This window comes from Colobus angolensis, unplaced genomic scaffold (assembly GCF_000951035.1).
Source record: "Colobus angolensis palliatus isolate OR3802 unplaced genomic scaffold, Cang.pa_1.0 Scaffold16, whole genome shotgun sequence".
Taxonomy (NCBI): Eukaryota; Metazoa; Chordata; class Mammalia; order Primates; family Cercopithecidae; genus Colobus; species Colobus angolensis.
This window is the reverse complement of record NW_012114710.1, coordinates 40,684-63,758: the sequence shown is the minus strand read 5'-3', so window position 1 is coordinate 63,758 and position 23,075 is coordinate 40,684. Positions and strand designations below refer to the sequence as shown.

The following is a 23,075-nucleotide window of genomic DNA, read 5'->3' as shown; positions in this document are numbered from 1 at the left end:
CCCGGGAGGCGGAGCTTGCAGTGAGCTGAGATCTGGCCACTGCACTCCAGTCTGGGTGACAGAGCGAGACTCCGTCTCAAAAAAAAAAAAAAAAAAAGACCCGATCGGTGGAATGGGAATAATAGTATTCTTTTAAACCAGGATGCAAGAAAATGGAATGTTTAATTTTTGCAACATCTCCTTTCTAAAACAGAACATACTGATGGAAATTTGGCTTGTTTCCTAGAGTCTGAACACAGGGGTTATTAACTGCAATGACTGGGCTAATACTATGAGGTGGAGTATACTAAAAGGATTAAAAGCTAGCAGATACTGTGCTTGGATAGCAAGCTGGATGCTTGTGCAGGCATGGAGCCTTTCAAAGTAAAGTTGGCTCCTTGACACTCTGTCCTGAAGCTTGTGCTGATTTTTAACATCATTAAAAATCAGGTCATTGAGAAGTCTTCTTTTAGGGATGTCTGTAACCTTCCTTGACTGCCTTATGTTTAAGCTAGAATTTAAGCATCCAAATAAAAGTTGTTCTCAGGTGTCATCATCATAGGAAGCCATCCAGCTACCCTAAAGTTCACTAAAAAGTCCTGGAACTTGAGATGATTGACTTCTGACTCCCCATTGTCAGTGTGGTCCAGAGATATGGCAGGCAGGAGCCAACTAATCTTAAGGTAGAAATGCTTTGAATAAGTTTCATTTGAACTGCACAGGCTATCATGGCTGGGTATTTTTCAAAGCTACGTAGGGTTCTGGAATTTTAGAAACCATTAGGGGCCAAGAAGAATCTGTCAGCTTATAGATCTAAATGTTCAAAATTTAAGTTAAAGCCTGTTTCTTTTGGTAGGAAGCACCTTGACTCCCATTTTTTATAATGAAAAATTGATGATATATCTATTAGCTTGTTTAAATTGAACCATAGAAGAGTCCGTAGGAGACCAGGTGCAGTGGCTCATGCCTTCAATCTCAGCACTTTGGGAAGCTGAGGTGGGTGGATCACTTGAGGTTGGGAGTTTGAGACCAGGCCAACATGGCAAAAACCTGTCTCTACTAAAAGTACAAAAATTAGCCTGGTGTGGTGACACGTGCCTGTAATCCCAGCTACTCAGGAGGATGAGGCATGAGAATCACTTGAACCTGGGAGGCAGAGGTTGCTGTGAGCCAAGATCACACCTCTGCACTCCAGCCTGGGTGACAGAGTGAAACTGTCAAAAAAAAAAAAAAAAAAAAATTCTGTAGGGTACCAAATGCTTTTTTGTTTGGAGACAGGATCTGGCTCTGTGGTATCTACTGGAATGCAGTGGTGTATTCATGGCTCACTGTAGCCACAGTCTTCTGGACTCAAGCAATCATCCTACGTCAGTCTACTTTCCCCTCTCCAGTAGCTGGGACTATAGGCATACACCACTACATCCGGCTAATTTTTTTTTCCATAGAGATGAGGTCTCACTACATTGCACAGGCTGGTCTTGAACCTGGCCTCAAACGCTCCCCCCTCCTTGGCCTCCCAAGGTGCTCAGATTACATGTGTGAGCCACCATGCTCGGCCTTCTTCTTTTTTTAAATCCTACCCACTTGGCATGACAAAGGCCTAGGACGTAATGGTAAGTGAATAGTTGTAAGGAATGAGAAGTTCTAACTGTGCGCTGTACCATGCTTGGATTTGATTATGGGAAAGATGATCAATATTAGCATAGAAGTTACTTAAACTTTCTGTGTCTCTTCCCTTACCTCAGGAAGTTCAAATACAATGTTGTAATTCAGCTCTTCTACTCTTCCTGTCCTCTCAAATGAGACAACTTATACTGTGGTTGCTGAGGCTAAATAGAGGAGGAATTCAAATACATGATTCTTCTACTTAAGAGAAGATCATCTCCAGTTGCATCTAATCATGACTTCTGGATGAAACCCAGTTGCCTCCATTTCATGAGAATGATTTCCTTCCATAGACATTCTCTGCTGTTCTCCTACTGTCAAGTCAATGTTTAGTCAATTCCAGCCATTTCCTGCAAATACACTGCAATCACATTTTATAAATCTACCAAGTGCTTCGTTTTCATGTGCCACAGATAAATTAGGTCTTTCTTATTTTATCCTGAGCTATCAGTCTAGTAACATGCTCACAGCATGCAACCAGGAATAGGCATGATCTCCTTTTTGTGAATCTAATCTGAGTGTCCTTTACAAGTAAGAGGGGATAGTCTGGGAGTGGAAACAGCTCTTTTCAGGACCAGCTGGGTGATCCATGAGCATTTGAACAGATGGCCCATTTTTGTGTCAAAGGATTCTGTATCCTACAAACTAACACCCAATAGCTTCACTGAAAAAAAAAGCTTGAAGATAAGAAATCAATTCAAGAGGAGCTCACGTGTTTGCTGTGTTGCCTCTGAACACACCCTGTATGTCAAGAGCTTAGCTTTATTCTGTAGACCACCTAGTCTGAATCATTGGGGAGGAAAATATTTGTTCAAACACAGTCCCTTTTGTCTGTGCTGGGCAATAGCACAATACATTCAGCAACTGCCCTCTGAAAGTCAAGTCTTTGTCTCCAGTGGGGATTATGAAAACATGGATTTCTTGAGAAGTGCCTGCCCACCTGTGTTTAGATTTTAAATTGTGGGAAGATGCTTGACAGCCAGAAAAGAGATGCTCAGGGAAAAGTCTGTTGAGGTTATAGAGACTTTTTAAAAGACCATTTCCTCCTTCAAAATTATTAGAATAGAAGAGGAATTCTTGAAAACTGTCATGGAATATTGTATTGGATGGAACCTTGAAAGGTTTTATTTATCTCCTCTCTTTTAGCTTTCTGTCTAAGGCCTCAGAATGTAGTCTATTTTAGAAACTCTCCAAGGAAGGAAATTTTTTGTAACCTTTCCCCTGTTAGTCATTTTTTTTTAACTTCAACAAAAGTCTGCATCAGAAGATTCTTGCTTGCTTATATGACCCTAATGCTCACTGCTGCAGTCCAAGCCTGGCTTCCTTTGCGCTTTCTTCTGCTGTTCATATTCTTCACAGTGAGACCTGTCTTAGCTGAAGCCCATTATTAGGTTACTCCTTGGCCTCTTCTCTAAGGCTAAATAATGAGTTATTGTTTTTTTCTCCTTTTTTGGTACGTCATATTTTTTCAACCATTTAATCATTTTTGTTGTTGAAAATTTGGGGACTTCCTGTGTCTGGAAATGCATTAAGCCTCAAACTTTGTAGCCCTAAGACTTTTCCTGCTACCTTTAAAAATACACCAAATAAAATTAAAACTAGGAGAAGAAAGCCACTGCAATTTTTTAAAAAAAATCACAGAAGCCCAAAAAACAAAAAAAAACCCACCAAGTAGCTGTCTTTCTGGTTTTTGATTGAGAAGACATTTGTAAAATGAAACATACGTTATTGTCAGATGGGCCTGTTGTCTACTGACAATTGATCAACATGAATGTGGTCAGGTTTAGATGAATATCTATACAACTCACGTAATTTTTAATGAAGAAAGTTAAAAGCTAAGCATGCCAAGAAAATAAGTATGACTCAAAAGTGGCCCTTTCTTAGTATATTAGAAGTATTATAGCTTCTAGTTACCAACGGCCATTGAAGATGACTGGGCCATTATTGCAATACTTTTTAATATGCTTCTGGATTCCATTATTGCAGATTTTTACAATTATATTTGATCTCTAGTTAGTTTATAAGGGGGACACTATCTTTGTCAGGTTTTAATATCAAGATTGTGATAGCTTTGTAAGTAAATATAGACATTTTCTATACTTTCTGTTTGCTTTAGAACGGTTGAAATAGAACAAGATCAACCTAATATCTAATGTATGGTTGAACTCACTTCTAAAACTGTCTGAGCCCCTTGACTTTCAAAGGTAGGTCTTTGATAATTCTTGCTATAGTTTAACATATCACACATATGGAAGACTTTATTTATCTATGTTCAATCTAGAGAATAGTAATGGAAGGATTACACATGTTCTCACCACTGAGTTGCAGAAACAGAACACTATCAGTGTCTTTGAAGGTCACTGTGTTCCTGTACCTGATCACCTCCTCCTGTCTGCCCTAACCCCCATTTGACATAAACACAATCCTAACTTTGGTATACTATTGCTTTGCTTTTTTTCATAGTTATACTATCTTTATCTTTGTATATATTACTGAAGATTATATTATTTAGTTTAGTTGAAATTTATATTATAGAATCATACTCTTCTATTTCTTCTGTCTTTTTTTTGTTTTTTTGCCTATTTTTGTTTTGAGATTCATTTATATTTAATAATGCATCACTAGGTCATTTTCCGTTCACTTTACTGAACGGAAAATAGTCCATTGTATGACTATTCCACAATTTATTTATCTATTCTACTGATGATGGACATTTGTGTTTTTTCAGTTTGAGAACTTTTGATTGTGTCTATATGACCATCTTGGTCCATGTCTCCTGGTATGAGAAGTCCTCTAATGTTTACACCAAAAGTGGAATTGTTGGATTGTGGAATGCACATATGCTCAACTTTATAAGGATATGTCCAATTGTTTTCCCTTAATGATTTTAACAATTTCCTGCTCCTGCCAGGAGTGGATAAGAATTCCTATTGCTCAGCCTCCTTGCCAAGATCTCATTTGTGTGATTTTAAATTTTTTGCCAGATAGTTGCAAAGTGGTATCTTATTAAGGATTTAATTTTTACATTTCCCTGATCGGTAATGGAATTGGTCATCTTTTCAAATGTTTGCTATCCATTCATAATTTCTTTCTGTGAAATACCTCTTTATGTGTTTTGCTTATTTGCTTTTTGGGTCGCTTGTCTTTTTCTTGTTGATTTGTAAGAATTCTTTATCCATTTTGAATATAAATCATTTTGAGTTATATATATTGTAAATGTCTTCTAATTTCTAGCAACTTCTCTCATTCTGTGATTTCTCTTGATGAACATAAAGGCTTCATTTTATGATAGTTAAATTTATTCATCTACTATTCATGCTTTGAATTTTTATTCTGTTTTAACAATCTACTCCACACTGAAGATATAAAGATATTTTTCTCTATTGCAGTTAAAACTATCATTATATTGTGTTTATTTATTTTCCATCTTCCCACCAGAATCTAAATTCAATTAAGGCAGAATATTTGCTTGTTTTATTCATTTCGGTATCTCTAGCACATAGTGGGAACTCAATAAAAATTGTTGAAGGAAACCATGACTGAATGCCAGAGAGCGTGAAATGTTCTTCAGTATCTTGCATTAGCTCATTTTCATAAGAATGCAAGTCCTTTAAGGCTGTTTCCTCTCCCTAGTACTGCCATATTTTTCATATGTCTCATTTTCATCTCATAATCAGGTGGATCCATTTGGACTCGGTGTCTTCATATGCACCAGTAACAGAGGGGCTTGTCCTCAGGCTGCTCTCTGCACATCTTTGATTTTGTCCTTCTCCACTCTCAGACCTACAGCTGGCCTGCGGGTGGATGTATGCCGTTGCCATTCTGGTTCCTTCTCCTAGCAGGCTTTCATCCAGTGCATTTCTGTTCGACTGTGGTGTGTTCTTCCCCTATTCCCAAGGCCCTCTTCCCAAAGTAGTCAGGGCTAACGTCTACCTCACAAATAACAAACCCTACCTTTCAAAGAACTAGAGTTCCTATTCTGCCTTTCTAGTTGTTTTGTTTACAGCTGCTATTGCTGTTGTTTTCAGAGTAGTTTTTTACTCTATACTGCATTTGGAAGAGATGGTGGTGAAAAGGAAGTTGTGGGAAAGGAATTGGTCAGTACCTTGAGTGCCTCAGGACTCACAACACAAGGGGCAGATTGGCAGGTGCCCACTTCTCTGTTGATTCTAGGCCATGTTTTTGCTCAAAGGAGTCCAGATCTGGCAACAGAGGCAGTGAAGGGACTGTGCATTTTCCTAACGTTTATCAGGTGATATTTTTCATGAAACTGCAGCTTGTAGCATTTCTAGGTAGTCTGGTTTTGTTTTATTTGTCTAAATCAGATCCAAGTTTATTATAACGAATGCTCTTTTATGCCTGACCCTGACATAAGGGAGATTTTCAGTAGCCTTGTGCGTTGGTATATTTTTCTGGGTTATCTTTTGTGAGGCAACATTAAGGAATGCTAGCCACATTCCATTTTGAGTGAAACCTCCTGCACTGCTATTTTCTAAGTGTATGCAGAAGCTCTTATATTTGGAAACTTCAAGTTCATTCACATTGCTACTGAATTAGAAGTACCTTTTTATTATTACCTAGTTTTAAATCAATAGATATTAAAATTACTACTACTATTTCATTGTTGCCCCAGTCTTTTTTTCTAATAAAAAATATATACTGAAATAAGCTCTGATAATCCAAAGAATATGTAATCATTCTTCTATAGCACTATACCAAAGACCTTATCCTATGGAATATTGTTTAGTTTCCTATCATTCAAAAACCATCTTTCCAATTTTTTAACTACTAGTTTAAGTAACATTAAGTAGATTACAGAATGGAGAAAACATAAAGAAGTATGATCATAAACAATCTCAGTTATTCTGAAAGAAACCTGAAGGATAAAATAATAGCTTCCTTGACTTAGTTGCTCCTATGTATTATCTGAGGAAAAGTTTATTGAAGCACATTTTGACACTTTTAATCCACTGGAACGTCATTGGGAAAATGTTCTGAGAGTCATGAGAATGTTGACTAATTGGGCTGTTTGTCCCACATGGAATTACACCACTTCTTTCTGAATCAGAAGTTCCTGCTATTGCAACATGAATTTTTCTTTATTCTTTATTTTTCCCCCTTAGAAACAATCCATTTGGGTTCATTACATAGCCATTTGTTAGTTTGGGGGATTGTGCTTGTTTGTAACTACAGTGAAGTCATACTAAACTGGGTCTGTATGTAAGTCAATGGGAGATCCCACAGCTGCTCAGTGAATCATTCCGTGCAAAGGGTCACCCTAATATTTTAACCCCAAAGTCCTGCTTTCCCAAAGTAATGGGCAATTTTTATTTTAATCATCAAGAAGATTGGTTCAACTTTGGTTTACTTAGTACATGTTGTGCATACACATCAATCTGTAAAACTTTTTTAAAAATTCTATTGAACTATAATATTCTCAGAGAAAGTGCATGAATCCTAAGTGTATATGGTGAACTTTCACAAACTGAGTACACCTGTGTAACTGCTACCCAGATCAGAAAACACAACGTGACCAGCACCCCAAAAGGTTTCCCATACCCCAGTTTTGTCACTAACCCTCCTCACCAAAGGTAATCACTCTCCTGTTTTGTGTGTTTTTATACTTTATATAAATGGAATTATACATCATGTGTTACTTTGTATCTGGCTTCTTTCATTCTTCATTATGTTTATGAGACTCATAAATTTATCATGAGTTGTGTTTGTTCATTTTCCATTTCTACCTTATTGCTGTGGAGTGTCCCATTGATAAATGCAACACAATGTATTCATTCTATTGTCAGCAGACATTTGATGAGTTTTCTTTTTCTTTTTTTTTAGGCGGGTTAGGCCTATTATGAATACTCTGTTATGAACATTCCAGTACATCTTTTTTGATTAAAGTATACACACACACACACACACACACACACACACACACGTCCTGTTGAATATATAACGAGGAGTAGAATTGCTGCGTCATAGTTTTGTGTACGTTCAGATTTAATAGATAAGCCAGTTTTGCCAGGGTGGTTTTATGTACTTACACTAGCAATGTACAAGAATTCCAGTTGCTCTACCTCCTCACAAGTATTTGGCATATTTTGTCTTTTTCATTTTAACCATTCTGGTCAATATGTATTGAATGTGGTTTAATTGATATTTCCCTGATGATAATGAAGCTGAGTATCTTTTTATATAATTATTAGTAATTTGCATATCTTTCTGTGTGAACTGTCTGTTCATATGTATATATATGCTGAATATTTTCTGTTTTTGTGTGGGTTACCTTTTCACTCTCTTAATGGGGTCTTTTGATGACTAGAGATTCCTAATTTTAAAAAAACACTCTCACATATTAAAGATCTTAGTAAATATTTAGAAAATTGTTAACCAATGTGTGAGGATCTCAGTAGTGACATATTTAACACAAAATATAATTTATTATTTTTTCTTTTATGGTTTATACTTTTTGTGTCCAGTTTAAGATATCTTTGCCTACTCCAAATTGACAAAGTTATTCTATGCCTTCCTCTAAAATCTCTTTATATATGTAATTCATCTGACTCCATATTTGTATGTTTTATAATGATCAAGATACGTTGTTTTTCAAACCAATATTCTATATACCCCAGCATCACTCTACTTGGTTTTTAACTTGTTTGAAATGTGTCCACAAAATTTAGTTTCAGTGAATTTTTTTTATATTTTCTTAGAATTACTAATACTTCCTGACAAAAATTTCAAACCTGTGATGATTTAAAATGTGTAATATAATTTCTGGATTTATTTAATACTAATGTCAGTTAAAATTTCCCTTAAAAGTTCTCCTGTTCAATTGGATCTAGTTTTGAAATCCAGCTATTTATTTATTCAACATCAATCTATAATGCATAAAACAATTTTTAAAAAATATTGTTCTCATTTTCTCATTTAAATCAATTCAATACATGTTTATTATGTTTCTTCTAGAATCTGGGACAGTTAAGAATGTGGTTGAAGTTTTGAGCTTCATTTTTGTGTCATTTAGGTTTTAAGCCATATAATAAATTTATCAAATATCTGTCAGTAATAAGCCAATTTCTTTAGTAGTCAAAATTATATTAATAAATAAAGGTACAAAGTGAGGATTTTTATTACTATTAGGATAGCCTTAGACCCCTTATATAATTCCTTCTTACCAAGTTTTCCACTAATAATGACACATATCTTTAAAGACATAAAAATAGAAAAGAAAATATAAAAGTTTCATTTTTATATTTTGAATACCTATAAATGTTTGCTCTTTGATGTCATTTTTGCTTAGTTTAATTTTTTGTCTTTGTATTATTTGTTCTAGGTTGTACTGGTCAGTGGACATCTGGACAGCTGGGATGTTGGGCAGGGTGCCATGGATGATGGCGGTGGAGCCTTTATATCATGGGAAGCACTCTCACTTATTAAAGATCTTGGTAAATATTTAGAAAATTGTTAACTAATGTGTGAGGATCTCAGTAGTGACATATTTAACTCAAAACACAAAATACTTAACAGATTAGTTGCTATGGTATGTTCAAAGATCCTCTTGAGGTCAGTTGATTCCCAGAAAAGAAACAACTTATCCTCTTAAAGAAATTTTTATTCATGTGTACTCCAGACATCTAAAGTGTCAAATGTTATTATCAGCCACTGGGGAAAATGAACAAGCAAATAAAACTGAAGCAAACATAACCACACCAGCTAAAAATATGCAAGGAAAATATGACGAAATGCAAAGAAAAATCAGCAGCACCTCCTACTTCCTTACCCTTATTCATCTTAACACATTATCGGACTATTAGGACAATGGATAAAGGCCAGGCATTTTTCCATCATAGAAATAAAAGAGTAACCTAGGATAGAAAGAATGATTTCCATTGCCACAATAAGGAATCCAGGCAGATAATTCTTTGCTGCAAGGTCTGTCCCATGCATGACAGGATGTTTTGCAGCATCCCTGACCTCTTCCCACTAGAAGCCAGTAGCACCCTCCCCTAACCTCAAGTTATGATAACCAAAAATGACTCCAGACATTGCCAGATGTCCCCTGGGGGGCCAGGGGAATCAGTTGCCCCAGTTTGAGAACCACTGATATAAACTAATAAAATTATCTAGGTAACCTGAATACAGGGTCATTTTGTTAAAGAAAACAAACTAATTGGAAATTTTACACTGTCTACACACTATGACAGAAAAGATTTTGACCACCTACTTTGTTTTTTATAAAGCACTTTGTAAAACCTAGGCATGTAGGTTTAAAGCATCTCCTCTGTTCTTAAGGCTCTTAGAATGGTGTGGGTAACCTTCACACATACATATACACACAGTTATCAATATAGACATAATTTCAATATCTAATTTTAGAACTGGGGAAGGTTTGAGAGAGAAGTTATCCAGCAAATAAACCTGAAAATCACACATTCCTTCACAGAAGATCTGGGAGATTCTGTGTTAATTCTCTCCTCCTCTTCTCTTAAAAATATTCCCTTGGCTATCTCTTCTTTCTGTTTCTCATATCAGTCCAGAATGAAGTGAGTTTTAGAGGAAAGCAGGAGAAAGTCAAACATCTTTCCTCTTCAAAAAGCACCGATAATGATTTTAGACATTAATTTTATTTCAGTATGTTCGACCAGCTTGATTGGAAGCACAGTGGTGGAGTAAAAAGAAAAACTTTCTTTAGACCCATTTGAATTGGACTTTAGGTCACTTTGTGCTACAAAGTACATTTTGGGCCTTAAGCAAGTCATTTGAATGCTCTGGATTCATTTTCCTCATCTCTATTCAGCTGTAAGCTTCAGAGTATTTCATTTGCGCTAGATTGGAATAAAAATTGTATCTTCTTTAAGCTTTGAATCTTACTTCTTTGGTATTCAGCATGGACCCTAAATCACTGTTAATTGAGTTGAATTCAATTGCATGGACAAGTGTCAAATACCATGCAAAAGTGATTTGAGCATCTTTTATCAGTTCTCAAAGTACATCGACTTCAGTAGCTTTTGATAGCTAGTGACCAGTCTCTTTAATTCAGGACTTAAATCTCCAAAAGATTTCTGAAAGTCTATATAAAGATGTGACTAGACCTCTAAAATAAAGAGTAATATTTCTTTTGAGTAGGCGTTATGAGGCACCATAGTATATTGTTAAAAACACAGGATTCTGGAGCCAGACTGCCAGGGTTCAAATCTCAGCTCTATAATTTCTTAGGTGTGTGGCCTTAGGCAAGTTACTTTACCTCCCTGTGCCTCAATGTTCTCATCTGTGTAATGGGATAATAATAGTTCCTATCTCATACAGTTGCTCTGAAAATTAAATAAGCTGTTCACAGAATATACTTAGAACATGGGCTGGGCCAACCCAAGTTATCAATAAATGTTAACTTTTATAACTTAATAAGCATGATTCTGACAGTACCATTTTTTTAATGTAAGAGAAGATGATAATTTAGTTTACCTCCATCCCCATTAGTGATTACTTTGCCTCCTAACTTTGTATATTTGCCATACTAATGTAACTTTAGGGCCGTTTCTTATGTATCCCTAAAATATCCTTTCCCTTTTCTACTTAAGTCACCATCCCTTGTACGATAAAAACCTAGTGACCCCTCCACTTTTTTAAATTTCATACTAAATTTTTAGAAGTCTTAAATTTCTCCTGGTCACTTCTATATCCTGCTTATGTTTAATGCCCAGTATCTACTCTGCACCTCACTTTCCGTGATTGCACCCATTGAGTCTTACTCTTTAATTTTGAAATTGTGGATTTCTATTTGTAGATTGCCTACATATTTTAATATGAAGAGCTAGGTTCAGCATGTGATGTATGAATTCTGGATGAAAATTGCTGATATACTTGAACTAGAAATACAGCTTTGGGCTTGAGACCAAGAAATAAGTTCATAATTATATTACTTAATTACATGGAATCCAATCTGTTTAATTGGTAAAATGTGAAAGCTCTGTGGCAATCTCTTTTTCCAAGAAAAATGAGACTCCTTTTGGATGTTATACCTTGGATGATGTGTCATGCAGCATGTCAGAGCCCCTCAGTGGAGCTTGTTAATTTGAAGAGTTGGGCCAGTGGGGATCTCTGATATTTGGAAATATTTTTCTAAGATTCATTCTTCTGGTATCTTCTTCTTTGTCTTCCCCTCTCATCACTCTTATAGATTCACTTTTTCACTCAAGCCTTCAGCGTAAATTATATTCAATTAATCTAACAGAAGAGTTATTTGTGCTTTGTAAATATAATCAGTCATTCCCGAGTAACCGTCTACAGAAGGCTATTTGCTGTGAAGTGTTGTTGAGTACTTTTCTGTGTTTGTGGTTTACTGGACTTGAAACTGTTTATTTGAAATGTTATTTCCTGGAATGTTCTGGTGTCAGTGCCCAAAGCCTATGGCCAATGATGCTCCAAAATGCTCATTTGGCACTTAGAAAATAAACTACTGTCCATCCCAAATTCTTCCAACTCTATCATTTTCTGTGAAGTTAGAATTTTGAGTTTTCAGGTCTAAAGAAATGAAAGATAAGAGAATTAACAGTATTACCTGGTTGTTGGAATGTGGGATATATAAGAAACATTTTTCCAGAAAAAATGTAAATGTTGAGCCTCCTGACCATGATTACTATAGAGCTTGAAAGTCTATGTTTTAGAAAAATATTTTATTGGTATGTTTCTTCATTCATTCACTCAACAAATACTTGTGCATTGACTGCTGGTTCATGTATCAGATGCCTTGCACCAAAGAGGAAAGAGAAATGGTCCTTTAAGTCCTTGAAGCAGGAGAGACATTTAATTCAAAAATTGCAATGAAATTGTGGTAAGTTCTCTGAATGTAGGATGTACGAATTACTTTGGACACCTGGTAAAGAGACGGACCAACATGGCTTGACTGGGTCAGAGCAACTTCACTAAGATGTTATTTGAACTTTCTTTTATAAAGATAAATAGAAATTCCTGAGGCAAACGGTGCAGAATGAAGTATTCCCAGCAGAGTACAGAGCTTCTAGTTCTGCACGTCATTAAAAATGAGAAGAAAATTGTTGACAGTAGCAGTCTTGGGATTATGAGGGGAGGCAGGGGTTGTGGAATTACAGGAGAGGTTCACTTTTTACCTGATATATTTATATAATGTTACATTTTTGTGTAATAAGTGTGGGTTACTTCAATAATCAAGCAAAAGCCATCAAATACTCCCCTACCCCCACTCCCAAAAAAGAAATGAAAAAGAAAAGAGTTTTGGTATTGTCATTATCATAAACACCCTATTAACAGAAACAACAGGGCAGAGGTAAGGAGTTGGAAGAGTTGTCCAGGAGTCACCAAGCCTCTCTGGCCCAGAATACAACCATGAAGACAGCCAAAGGCATGGCAGGGCTTTGATTCAAGTTCCACTGTAGCTAGAGCTTTATGCAGCGATTTCCAATGCAGTGGGTTCTCTCTCAGAAGTGGAGACCCATCTGGGAAGAAGGTTTTCTTCCCTAAGGCTCTGGTCAAGTCTTTCTTGGAAAAGCCCCAGGAAATGCAATTCAGAGTAACAGAGAAGAAAATGAACAGCCTCCGGTGAAATGGAAGCCTAAAGGGTAGAACTAGAGATAGCTGGAGTCCTGAAACAAATCTGGGACTAGCCCAGACTTACAAAAGATATCTCCTTTGGAAAGGACCTCCTCACTGGGTTTAGCCATACCGCTGGGTATAATAAAAGTGTTGAGATCTAGCATTGACTGAAGATTACTATTGTAAGCACTGTGCTAAGCACTCCACTAAATACATATTCTCCTTTATTCCTGAAAATAAACCCAAGCAGTAGGTAAATTGTGTTATATTCATTTTACAGAAGAGGCAACCAAAGCAGAGAAAAGCTAAGTACCTTGCCCAAGGTCACCAGCTATTATGTGAAAAACTTAAATCTAGGCAGCCTGATGCCATGCCCAATACTCTTAAGTACTTTATGATATTGTTTTAATGGAACAACATTCCCAGTCTGTTTCTAGGAACACTCATCCTCAGGATAACAAGAGATATAAAGAAAGGGGGAAAAATTGTCCTATGGTCAAATAAGTTTGGGAAATCCCTCTTCGTAATTTCTTTATTAATAAATAACCTTTGTTGGGAGAGTACTCCGTGGGTATAGTGTACTTTGGAACACAATGCCCTGCGGTATTTTTTGAGGTGGCAGAACTGAGTAAGAATACAAGAATCCTTACACGGATATGCTTCTGGAAGTGAGTACAAATAGCCTTGGATTTGTTTTCATTCTAGATTTTCTAGGCTACATTTGGGAGCTTGAGATTACCAGAATATTGACAAACTAGAACCATATGATGATTCCTTAATTGGCATGATAGAGCCTATTCTTGTGTTTCTCCCTGAAGAACACTTGTATCCACCCAAGTGCAAACTCTAACCAACAACTAACTTTTTATCTGAGTCTATTTTATTCAAAATGAACGTAGTATTATTGGAAATATTTGAAATATGCTAGGGACTCTTTCTATCAGGTTTTTCTATGGCCCCAGATGAACCTGAATTTGGTAAGATTTTTTTTTTATTTTCTAAAAGGAATTTTTATTTTAAAACATTCCATGAACTCTCCCTATTGCCATGTTGGATAGTCTTTCTGCACAATTATTTGGGAACAAAGGAAGGGAGACCAATGGCCCCTGGAAAGATATCCTGTTAAAATCACTGGTCCTCAATATGTTTGGCAAAAAATACATCTGCTTGTGAAACTGTCCACGAAATTAACTTGTTCTAAATCTTAAATATTTTCCCCAACATTAAATTTTATTTTTATTAATTTAAATGTTAATGTGTAGATGCTGCTTGCTTCTTTGGTTCTGAATTTTGGTCTTGATGTTTTATAATTGTACTTATTGAGGAAAATACCTAAAACAGTAGAAGAATTAGAAACTTGAAGAAATTGTGAAGAAGGATTAAAATGGCAGATAGGAGGCAGGACTAGCTTGCAGCTCCCATTCTAACAGACAGAGCAGTGTGTGGAGACTCACATAGTGAACTTTTGCGCCAAGAACTACCTCAGGAACATACCAGGAAAGCCAAGAGAATCCTCACACCCTTTGAAGGAACTGGATCACTGCTGCAGGCTCCCTGAGATGCCAAAAAAACTGAGTCTGTTTGCTTTCTCAAAGGAGAGGCTCATGGTCTGGGGCAAGCTCTCAGCCCTAGTCACCTGCTGCCTGGAAATAGATTTGGTGCTGTTATGGGGGCACTATGGGAGTGAGACCAGCCTTCAGGATTGCAGGCTGCATGGGAGCAGGGTAAGGCCTGTGACTGCCAGCTTTCCTCCACCTCCCTGGCAACTTGTATGACTCAGCAGAGATGGCCATAATCCCCCTGGGAATATAACTCCATTGGACTGGGATCCACACCCTCATAGCCCACAGCAGCTGCAGCAAACCTTGCCCAAGCAGAGGCTGAACTCAGACATGCCTACCTCTGCCCCCACCTGGTAGTCTTTCTCTACCTCCCCTGGTAGCCAAAGACAAAGGTCATAATCTTTGGGGAGCTCTATGGCCCTGCCCATCACCTGAGAAACCACTTAACCAAGTGTCCCTAGGGCAACTAGGAACATAACTGATGTCAGTGCCACCTCCTGGCTGGAGGCCAACCAACACTCTAAACAAAAACCCAACCAAGGATCCTCACAGAGACCACTTCACTCGCCTGATAATTCTATCAGAGCAGGTGCTTGGCATCTATGGCTGCAAGACCTGAAGACAGATCACATCACAGGACTCTTTGCAGACACTCCCCAGTATCAGTATGAAGCCCAGCAGCTCCTCTGGGTGGCTAGATCCAGAAGAGCAAAAGCAATCACTACATCTCAGCTCTCAGGAAGCCCCATTCCTAGGGGAAGAGGGAGAACATCACATCAAGGGAGCACCCTGTGGGACAAAAGAATCTGATTAGCAGCCCTGAATCCCAGACCTTCCCTCTGACATAGTCTACCCAAATGAGAAGGAACCAGAAAAACATCTGGGTAATATGAGAAAACAAGATTCTTTTACACCCCCAAAAGATGATACCAGTTCACCAGCAATGGATCCAAACCAAGATGAAATCTCCAAATTGCTAGAAATAGAATTCAGAAGGTTGATTATTAAGTTAATCAAGGAGGCCCCAGAGAAAGGTGAAGTCCAACTAAAAGAAATAAAAAATATGATATGGGATATGAAACAAAAAATCTTCAGTGAAATAAACAGCATAAATATAAAACAATCACAACTTCTGGAAGGCAAGAAATGCAAACTGCACTGGAAAGTCTCAGCAGTGGAATGGAACAAGCAGAAGAAAGAACTTCAGAGTTCAAAGACAAAGATTTCAAATTAACCCAATCTGTCAAAGACAAAGAAAAAAGAATGAAAAAATTGAACAAAGCCTCCAAGAAATTTGGGACTATGTTAAACATCCAAACCTAAAAATAATTGGTGTTCTCAAGGAAGAAGAGAAATCTAAGTGTCTAAAAAACATATTTGATAGAATAATCAAGGAAAATTTCCCCTTCCTAGAGATCTAGACATCCAAATACAAGAAACTCAAAGAACTCCTGGGAAATTCATTGCCAAAAGATCATCACCTAGGCACATAGTCATCAGGTTAACTAGAGTCAAGATAAAGGAAAGAATCTTAAGAGCTCTGAGGCAAAAGCATCAGGTAACCTATAAAGGAAAAACCCATCAGATTAACAGCAGATTTCTCAGCAGAAACCCTACAAGCTAGATGGGATTGGGATCCTATTTTTAGCCTCCTTACACAAAACAATTATCAGCCAAGAATTTTGTATCCAGGAAAACTAAGCTTCATAAATGAAGGAAAGATACAGTCTTTTCCAGACAAACAAATGCTGAGAGAATTCACCACTACTGAGCCAGTACTACAAAAACTGCTAAAAGGAGCTCTAAATCTTGAAAAAAATCCTTGAACTATACCAAAATAGAATATCCTTAAAGCATAAATCTCACAGAACCCACATAACAATAACACAATGAAAAAAAAGGTAATCAGGCAACAAATAGCATGATGAATAAAATAGTACCTCACATGTCAATACTAACATTGATTGTAAATGGCCTAAATGCTCCACTTAAAAGATACAGAATGACAGAATGGATAAAAATGCAACCAAGTTTCTGCTGTCTTCAGGAGACTACCCTCACACATAAGGACTCACATAAACTTAAGATAAAGGGGTAGAAAAAGATACTCCATACAAATGGACACCAAAAGTGAGCAGGCGTAGCTGTTCTTATATCAGAAAAAACAAACTTTAAAGCAACAGCAGTTTAAAAAGATGAAGAGGGACATTATATAATAATAAAAGGACTAGTCCAAAAGGAAAATATCGCAATTCTAAATATATATGCACCTAACACTGGCGATCCCAAATTTATAAAACAATTACTATTAGACCTAAGTAGTGAGATAGACAGCAACACAATGATATGGGGGACTTTAATACACCACTGATAGCACTAAACAGATCATCAAGATAGAAAGTCAACAAAGAAAAACTGGACCTAAATGATACCCTACAAGTGAACTTAACAGATATTTACATGACATTCTACTCAACAACTGCAGAATATACATTCTATTCATCAGCACATGGAACATTCTTCGAGACAGACCATATGATAGGCCACAAAACAAGTCTCAGTAAATTTAAGAAAATCAAAATTATATCAAGTATTCTCTCAGACCACAGTGGAATAAAATTGATAATCAACTCCAACAGGAACCCTTAAAACCATACAAATACATGGAAATTAATTAACCTGTTCTTGAATGATCATTGGGTCAACAATGAAATCAAGATGGAAATTTAAAAATTTTTTGAACTGAATAATAATAGTGACACAGCCTATCAAAACCTCTGGGATACAGCAAAAGGGGTGCTAAGAGGAAAGTTCATAGCATTAAATACCTAAACCAAAAATCTGAAAGAGAACCAATAGACAACCTAAGGTCACGCCTCATGGAACTGGAGAAACAAGAACAATCGAAACCTAAACCCAGCAGAAGAAAAGAAATGACGAAGATCAGAGCAGAATTAAATGAAATTAAAAAAGAAAAAAAAATAAATGAAACAAAAGCTGGTTCTTTGAAAAGATAAATAAAACAGATAGACCATTAATGAGATTAACCAAGAAAAGAAGAGAAGATCCAAATAAGCTCAATTAGAAATGAAATGGGAGATATTACAACTGGTACCACAGAAATACAAAAGATTATTCAAGGATACTGTGAACACCTTTACACACATAAACTAGAAAGCCTAGAGGAGATGGATAATATATAGATGGAAGTATACAACCCTCCTAGATTAAACCAAGAAGATATAGAATCTCTGAACAGACCAGTAACACGCAGTGAGATTGAAATGGTAATAAAAAAAATTCCAAACAAAAAAAAGTCCAAGACCAGACAGAGTCATGGCTGAATTCTATCAGACATTCAAAAAAGACTTGGTACCAATTCTACTATCAAAGGATAAGGAAATAGAGAATCATCCCTAAATCATTCTGTGAAGCCAGTATCACCCTAATACCAAAACTGAGAGAGGACATAAAAAGGAGAGAGAGAGAGAAAGAAAACTACAGACCAATATCCCTGATGAATATAGATGCTAAAATCCTCAACAAAATACTAGCAAACTGAATCCAACAGCATATCAAAAAGATACTTCACCATGATCAGGTGGGTTTCATACTAGGGATGAAGGGATGATTTAAGAGACATAAGTCAATAAATATGATACATCACATAAACAGAATTAAAAACAAAAATCTCATGATCATCTCCATAGATGCAGAAGAAGCATTTGACAAAATCCAGCATCTTTGATTAAAACCCTCAGCAAAATTGGCATAGAAGGGACATACCTTAAGGTAATAATAGCCATCTACAACAAACCAATAGCCAACGTTATACTGAATAGGGAAAGTTGAAAGCATCCCCCCTGAGAACTGGAACAAGACAAGGATTCCCATTTTCACCACTTCTATTCAACATAGAATTGGAAGACCTAGCCAGAGTCATCAGACAAGAAAAAGATATCAAGTGCATCCCAATCAGTAAAGAGGAAGTCAAACTGTCACTGTTGTCACTGTTTGCTGATGATCTGATTGTATACACAGAAAATCCTAAAGACTCATCCAAAAAGCTTCTAGAACTGTTAAATGAATTCAGCAAAGGTTCAGGATACTAACTTAATGTACACAAATCAGTAGCTCTTATATATACCAACAGCAACCAAGCTGAGAATCAAATTAAGAACTCAACCCATTTCACAATAGCTGCCAAAAAAAAAAGAAAAAGAAAAAGAAAAAAACTTAGGATTATACCTAACCAAGGATGTGAAAGACCTCTACAAGTAAAACTAAAAAGCACGGCTGAAAGAAATCATAGATGACACCAGCAAATGGAGACACATCCCATGCTCATGGATAGGTAGCGTCAATATTGTGAAAATGACCATACTGCCAAAAGCAATCTACAAATTCATTGAAATTCCCATCAAAATACCACCATCATTATTCACAGAAGTAGAAAAAAAAAATCCTAAAATTCATATGGAACTAAAAAAGCCCGCATAGCCAAAGCAAGACCAAGCAAAAAGAACAAATCTGGAAGCATCACATTACCCTACTTCAGACTACACTATAAGGCCTTAGATACCCAAACAGCATGGTACTGGTATAAAAATAGGCATATAGACCAACGGAACAGAAGAGATAACCCAGAAATAAAGCCAAATACTTACAGCCAACTGATCTTTGACAAAGCAAACAAAAGCATAAAGTGGAGAAAAGATGCCCATTCAATAAATGGTGATTTCAATAAATGGTGCTGGGATAATTGGCAAGTCACATATAGAATGAAACTGGATCCTCATCTCTTACCTTACATAAAAATTAACTCAAGATGGAACAAAAACTTTAAGACCTGAAACCACACAGATTCTAGAAGATAAAATTGGAAAAAGTCTTCTAGACATTGGCTTAGGCAAAGACTTCATGACCAAGAACCCAAAAGCAAACAGAACAAAAACAAAGATAAACAGATGGGACTTAATTAAACTAAAAAGCTTCTGCACAACAAAAGAAATCATCAGCAGAGTTAACAGACAACCCACAGAGTGGGAGAAAATCTTTACAATCTATACATCTGACAAAGGACTAATATCCAGAATCTAAGAACTCAAATAAATCAGCAAGAAAATTACAAACAATCCCATCAAAAAGGGGGCTAAGGAAATGAATAGACAATTTTTAAAAAAAGATATATAGATGGCCAACAAGCATATGGAAAAATGCTCAACATCACTAATAACGAGGGAAATGCAAATAAAAAGCACAATGTGGTACCACCTCACTCCTGCAAGAATGGCTATACTCAAAAATAAAAAAATAAAAAAAAAATAGATGTTGGCAGGGATGCAGTAAAAGGGAACACTTTTACACTGTTGGTGGGAATGTAAACTAATACAAGCACTGCAGAAAACAGTGTAGAGAATCTTTAAAGAACTAAAAGCAGATCTACCATTTAATCCAGCAATCTCACTACTAGGTATCTACCCAGAGGAAAAGAAGTCATTATATGAAAAAGATACTTGCACACTCATGTTTATAGCAGCACAATTTGCAATTGCAAAACTATGGAACCAGCCCAAATGCCCATCAATCAATGATGGATAAAGAAAGTGTGATTTATATATATATATATATAAAATGGAATATTACTCAGCCACAAAAAGGAACAAATAATGGCATTCACAGCAACCTGGATGTAATTGCAGACCATCATTCTAAATGAATTAACTCAGGAATGGAAAACCAAACATTGTATGTTCTCATCCACATGTGGGAGCTAAGCTATGAAGACACAAATGCATAAGAATGATACATGGGACTTTGGGGACTCAAGGGAAAGGATGGGGGGGGTGGCAAAGAATAAAAGACTGCACACTGGGTACAGTGTATATAATTCTTGGTTGATGGGTGCACCAGAATCTCAGAAATCACCACTAAAGAACTTATTCATGTAACCAAACACCAACTGTTCCCCAAAAACCTATTGAAATAAAAAAAAAATTTTTTAAGAATTTGTTCCTTTCCTATTTTTAATTACATGTAAAACTAGGTTTATGACCATGGGGCATCTGTGACACCTCCTCATTTTCTTTAGAGGATGATCTTCTCATTTTTTATTCAGATATGTTATTTCCTCTAGAGGCAACTTATGTTAGTGTCTGGCTTTTCTGTAAGACCCATGGCAGATACATATTTTTTTTCTGCTGGGAATTTGCTGAGAGCTTTTCCTGAGGTTTGAACACATTTACAACCTTCACTAACACACTCAACAACCTTATGTCTCATTCAGCTTACACAGACATTTCTACTAGCATGTGTAAAAAGACAAATTGTGTGTAAATTGATTTGCAAAATACATCTGTGAGATAAAGTAAGATTTGTTTACAATGAGTCACTTAGAATGTGGTCTACCTTTTAGTCTGGATTAGTCATTGTAGAGCCTTAGCCTGCATGAATATTGCTGTTGTTATTGTATCATTTAGTTAGAATAGACAATTTCTGTGCAAAAGTAGATACCACCCAGGGTATATAACATGATGAATAGTTCTTTTCTGTCTGATAGAGAGTCTGGAGGGGTGGCAGATGAATGCTATGAGAGGGCCCCCTTTTCTACAGCATGCTCAGCTTCTTCCCCAATGTATGCTTTGATTTGGCCTTAGAAAGTGAAGACATGTGGTTGTAAAGGAAACAGAAGCTTAAGAAATTGGTACCATTTATCCTGGAGAATAAGAGCCATGGAAAATCTTACTAATAGTATCCTTACTAATAGAAATCCCCAGTGGATTTCCTCCCACCCGAGAATGGAATACATACAAGTCCATGGTAGGGCTGCCTGGAAAACCTCAGCTACCTTATTGCAATGGCATCATCGCTGTATCACACACTTGGCTTACAAGGAGATGTCTTATTTCAATAAGAAGCTCTGACTGGCCACTTCATGTCAGGAAAATAATGTGGACAGGACACAGTTCCTTGCATCAAGGAGCTCATAGTCAGGTGACAATGGCTTCACATGGATAGAGGCATTTAAACTAGGCCTTGAAAAGCTAGGAACTGGGAAAAGAAATAACAAATTAGAATTCATGAAAGTACATAGTTTGAGGAATAGAAGATGTCTTCATAAATCTAGAGCAGTGGGTGAGTGAGGAGGGGTGCGAAATGAGTCAAGTGAAGGGCAAGAGTTTGTGAAGGGAACTGGATGCAAAGCTAAAGATTGGAGTTGGTGCTATAGGCAGCAGGCACCATTGAGGATTTTAAGCGTGATAGGACTTCCTTCTAAAATAGAGATATCATGTTGACTATTTTAATTGCTAAAGTACTGTGATAAATAGAATAGAGATACAGAAAAACAGAGTAGGGAGATCCCAATTATACTGAGCCTGGAGAACTACAGCTTTGGAGTTGCTTAGCAAATTTTATTTGCTGTCGTGGATGAGACAGCTTCTACCTCTCTATGTTAAATATACCAAAGAGGAAGTGATGGGGTTTCCAGGGATGCTGCGTTCTTTGCCTACACACTTCTCTGCATCATGCTAATGCTGCATTTTGCAAAAGCTGTGGTTTACCCAGCTCTGAATGAATTTTGTTCCAGTAAACTTGCCTAAAAACAGAAGTCTGCAAAAAATGAGAAAATATGCTATGAACATCTGATCAGACCTTTATGGTTAACTGGGTTTTTTTAATTGCCATGGAACATAAGGGTTTAGTTCAGTCTATTCTTAGGCTCCTCGACTCCTGCAAACATTCTCAAAAATAAGCACTAGGAAAAGAATGTTTCTACTGGGTATGTGACAGGATAAAGAAAGTATTGAAGGAAGTTGACTATTATAAGAGTACTTATTTGTAATCCTGCTAGTGCCCTCCTCGTATTAAATAATCATTATTGATGAGCTGATGCTTGGCTCATGTTCTTGCGTGACACTAGCATTTTCAGAGCACATGTGACCCAGATCTCACTGATTTTTCAACCTTTAAGTCTTCCTTTCTTAATCCTTAAATAATTCAAAATCTCTAGGTAAGTGAGAGGCAGCGTGGATAGTAGAATAAGTATATGCTGTATGTTAGAACATCTTGGATTCCAATCCTTCTATGCTATCTAGTAGTTGTATTTTCCTGGACAAATTATTTAACATTTTATCATTATTTTATATATGTATTTTGAAACAGAGTCTCGCTCTGTTGCTCAGGCTGGAGTGCAGTGGCACAATCTTGGCTCACTGCCACCTCCCCCTCCTGGGCTCAAGTGATTCTTGTACCTCAGCCTCCAGAATAGCTGGGATTTCAGGCACACACCACCAT

The 23,075-nt window shown here is 36.8% G+C and overlaps 1 protein-coding gene across 2 annotated transcripts in view; it reads left to right on the top strand.

Annotated features, from left to right (window-relative positions):
* CPQ (carboxypeptidase Q) overlaps nt 1-9,118 on the top strand; it is a 333,027-nt gene extending 323,909 nt beyond the window's left edge. For both annotated transcript variants that reach the window (XM_011936992.1, XM_011936993.1), the window contains one exon: nt 8,984-9,118. In XM_011936992.1, the coding sequence (XP_011792382.1) occupies nt 8,984-9,118 (135 nt within the window). The remainder of the gene's footprint in view (nt 1-8,983) is intronic.
* Nucleotides 9,119-23,075: the final 13,957 nt, after the last annotated feature.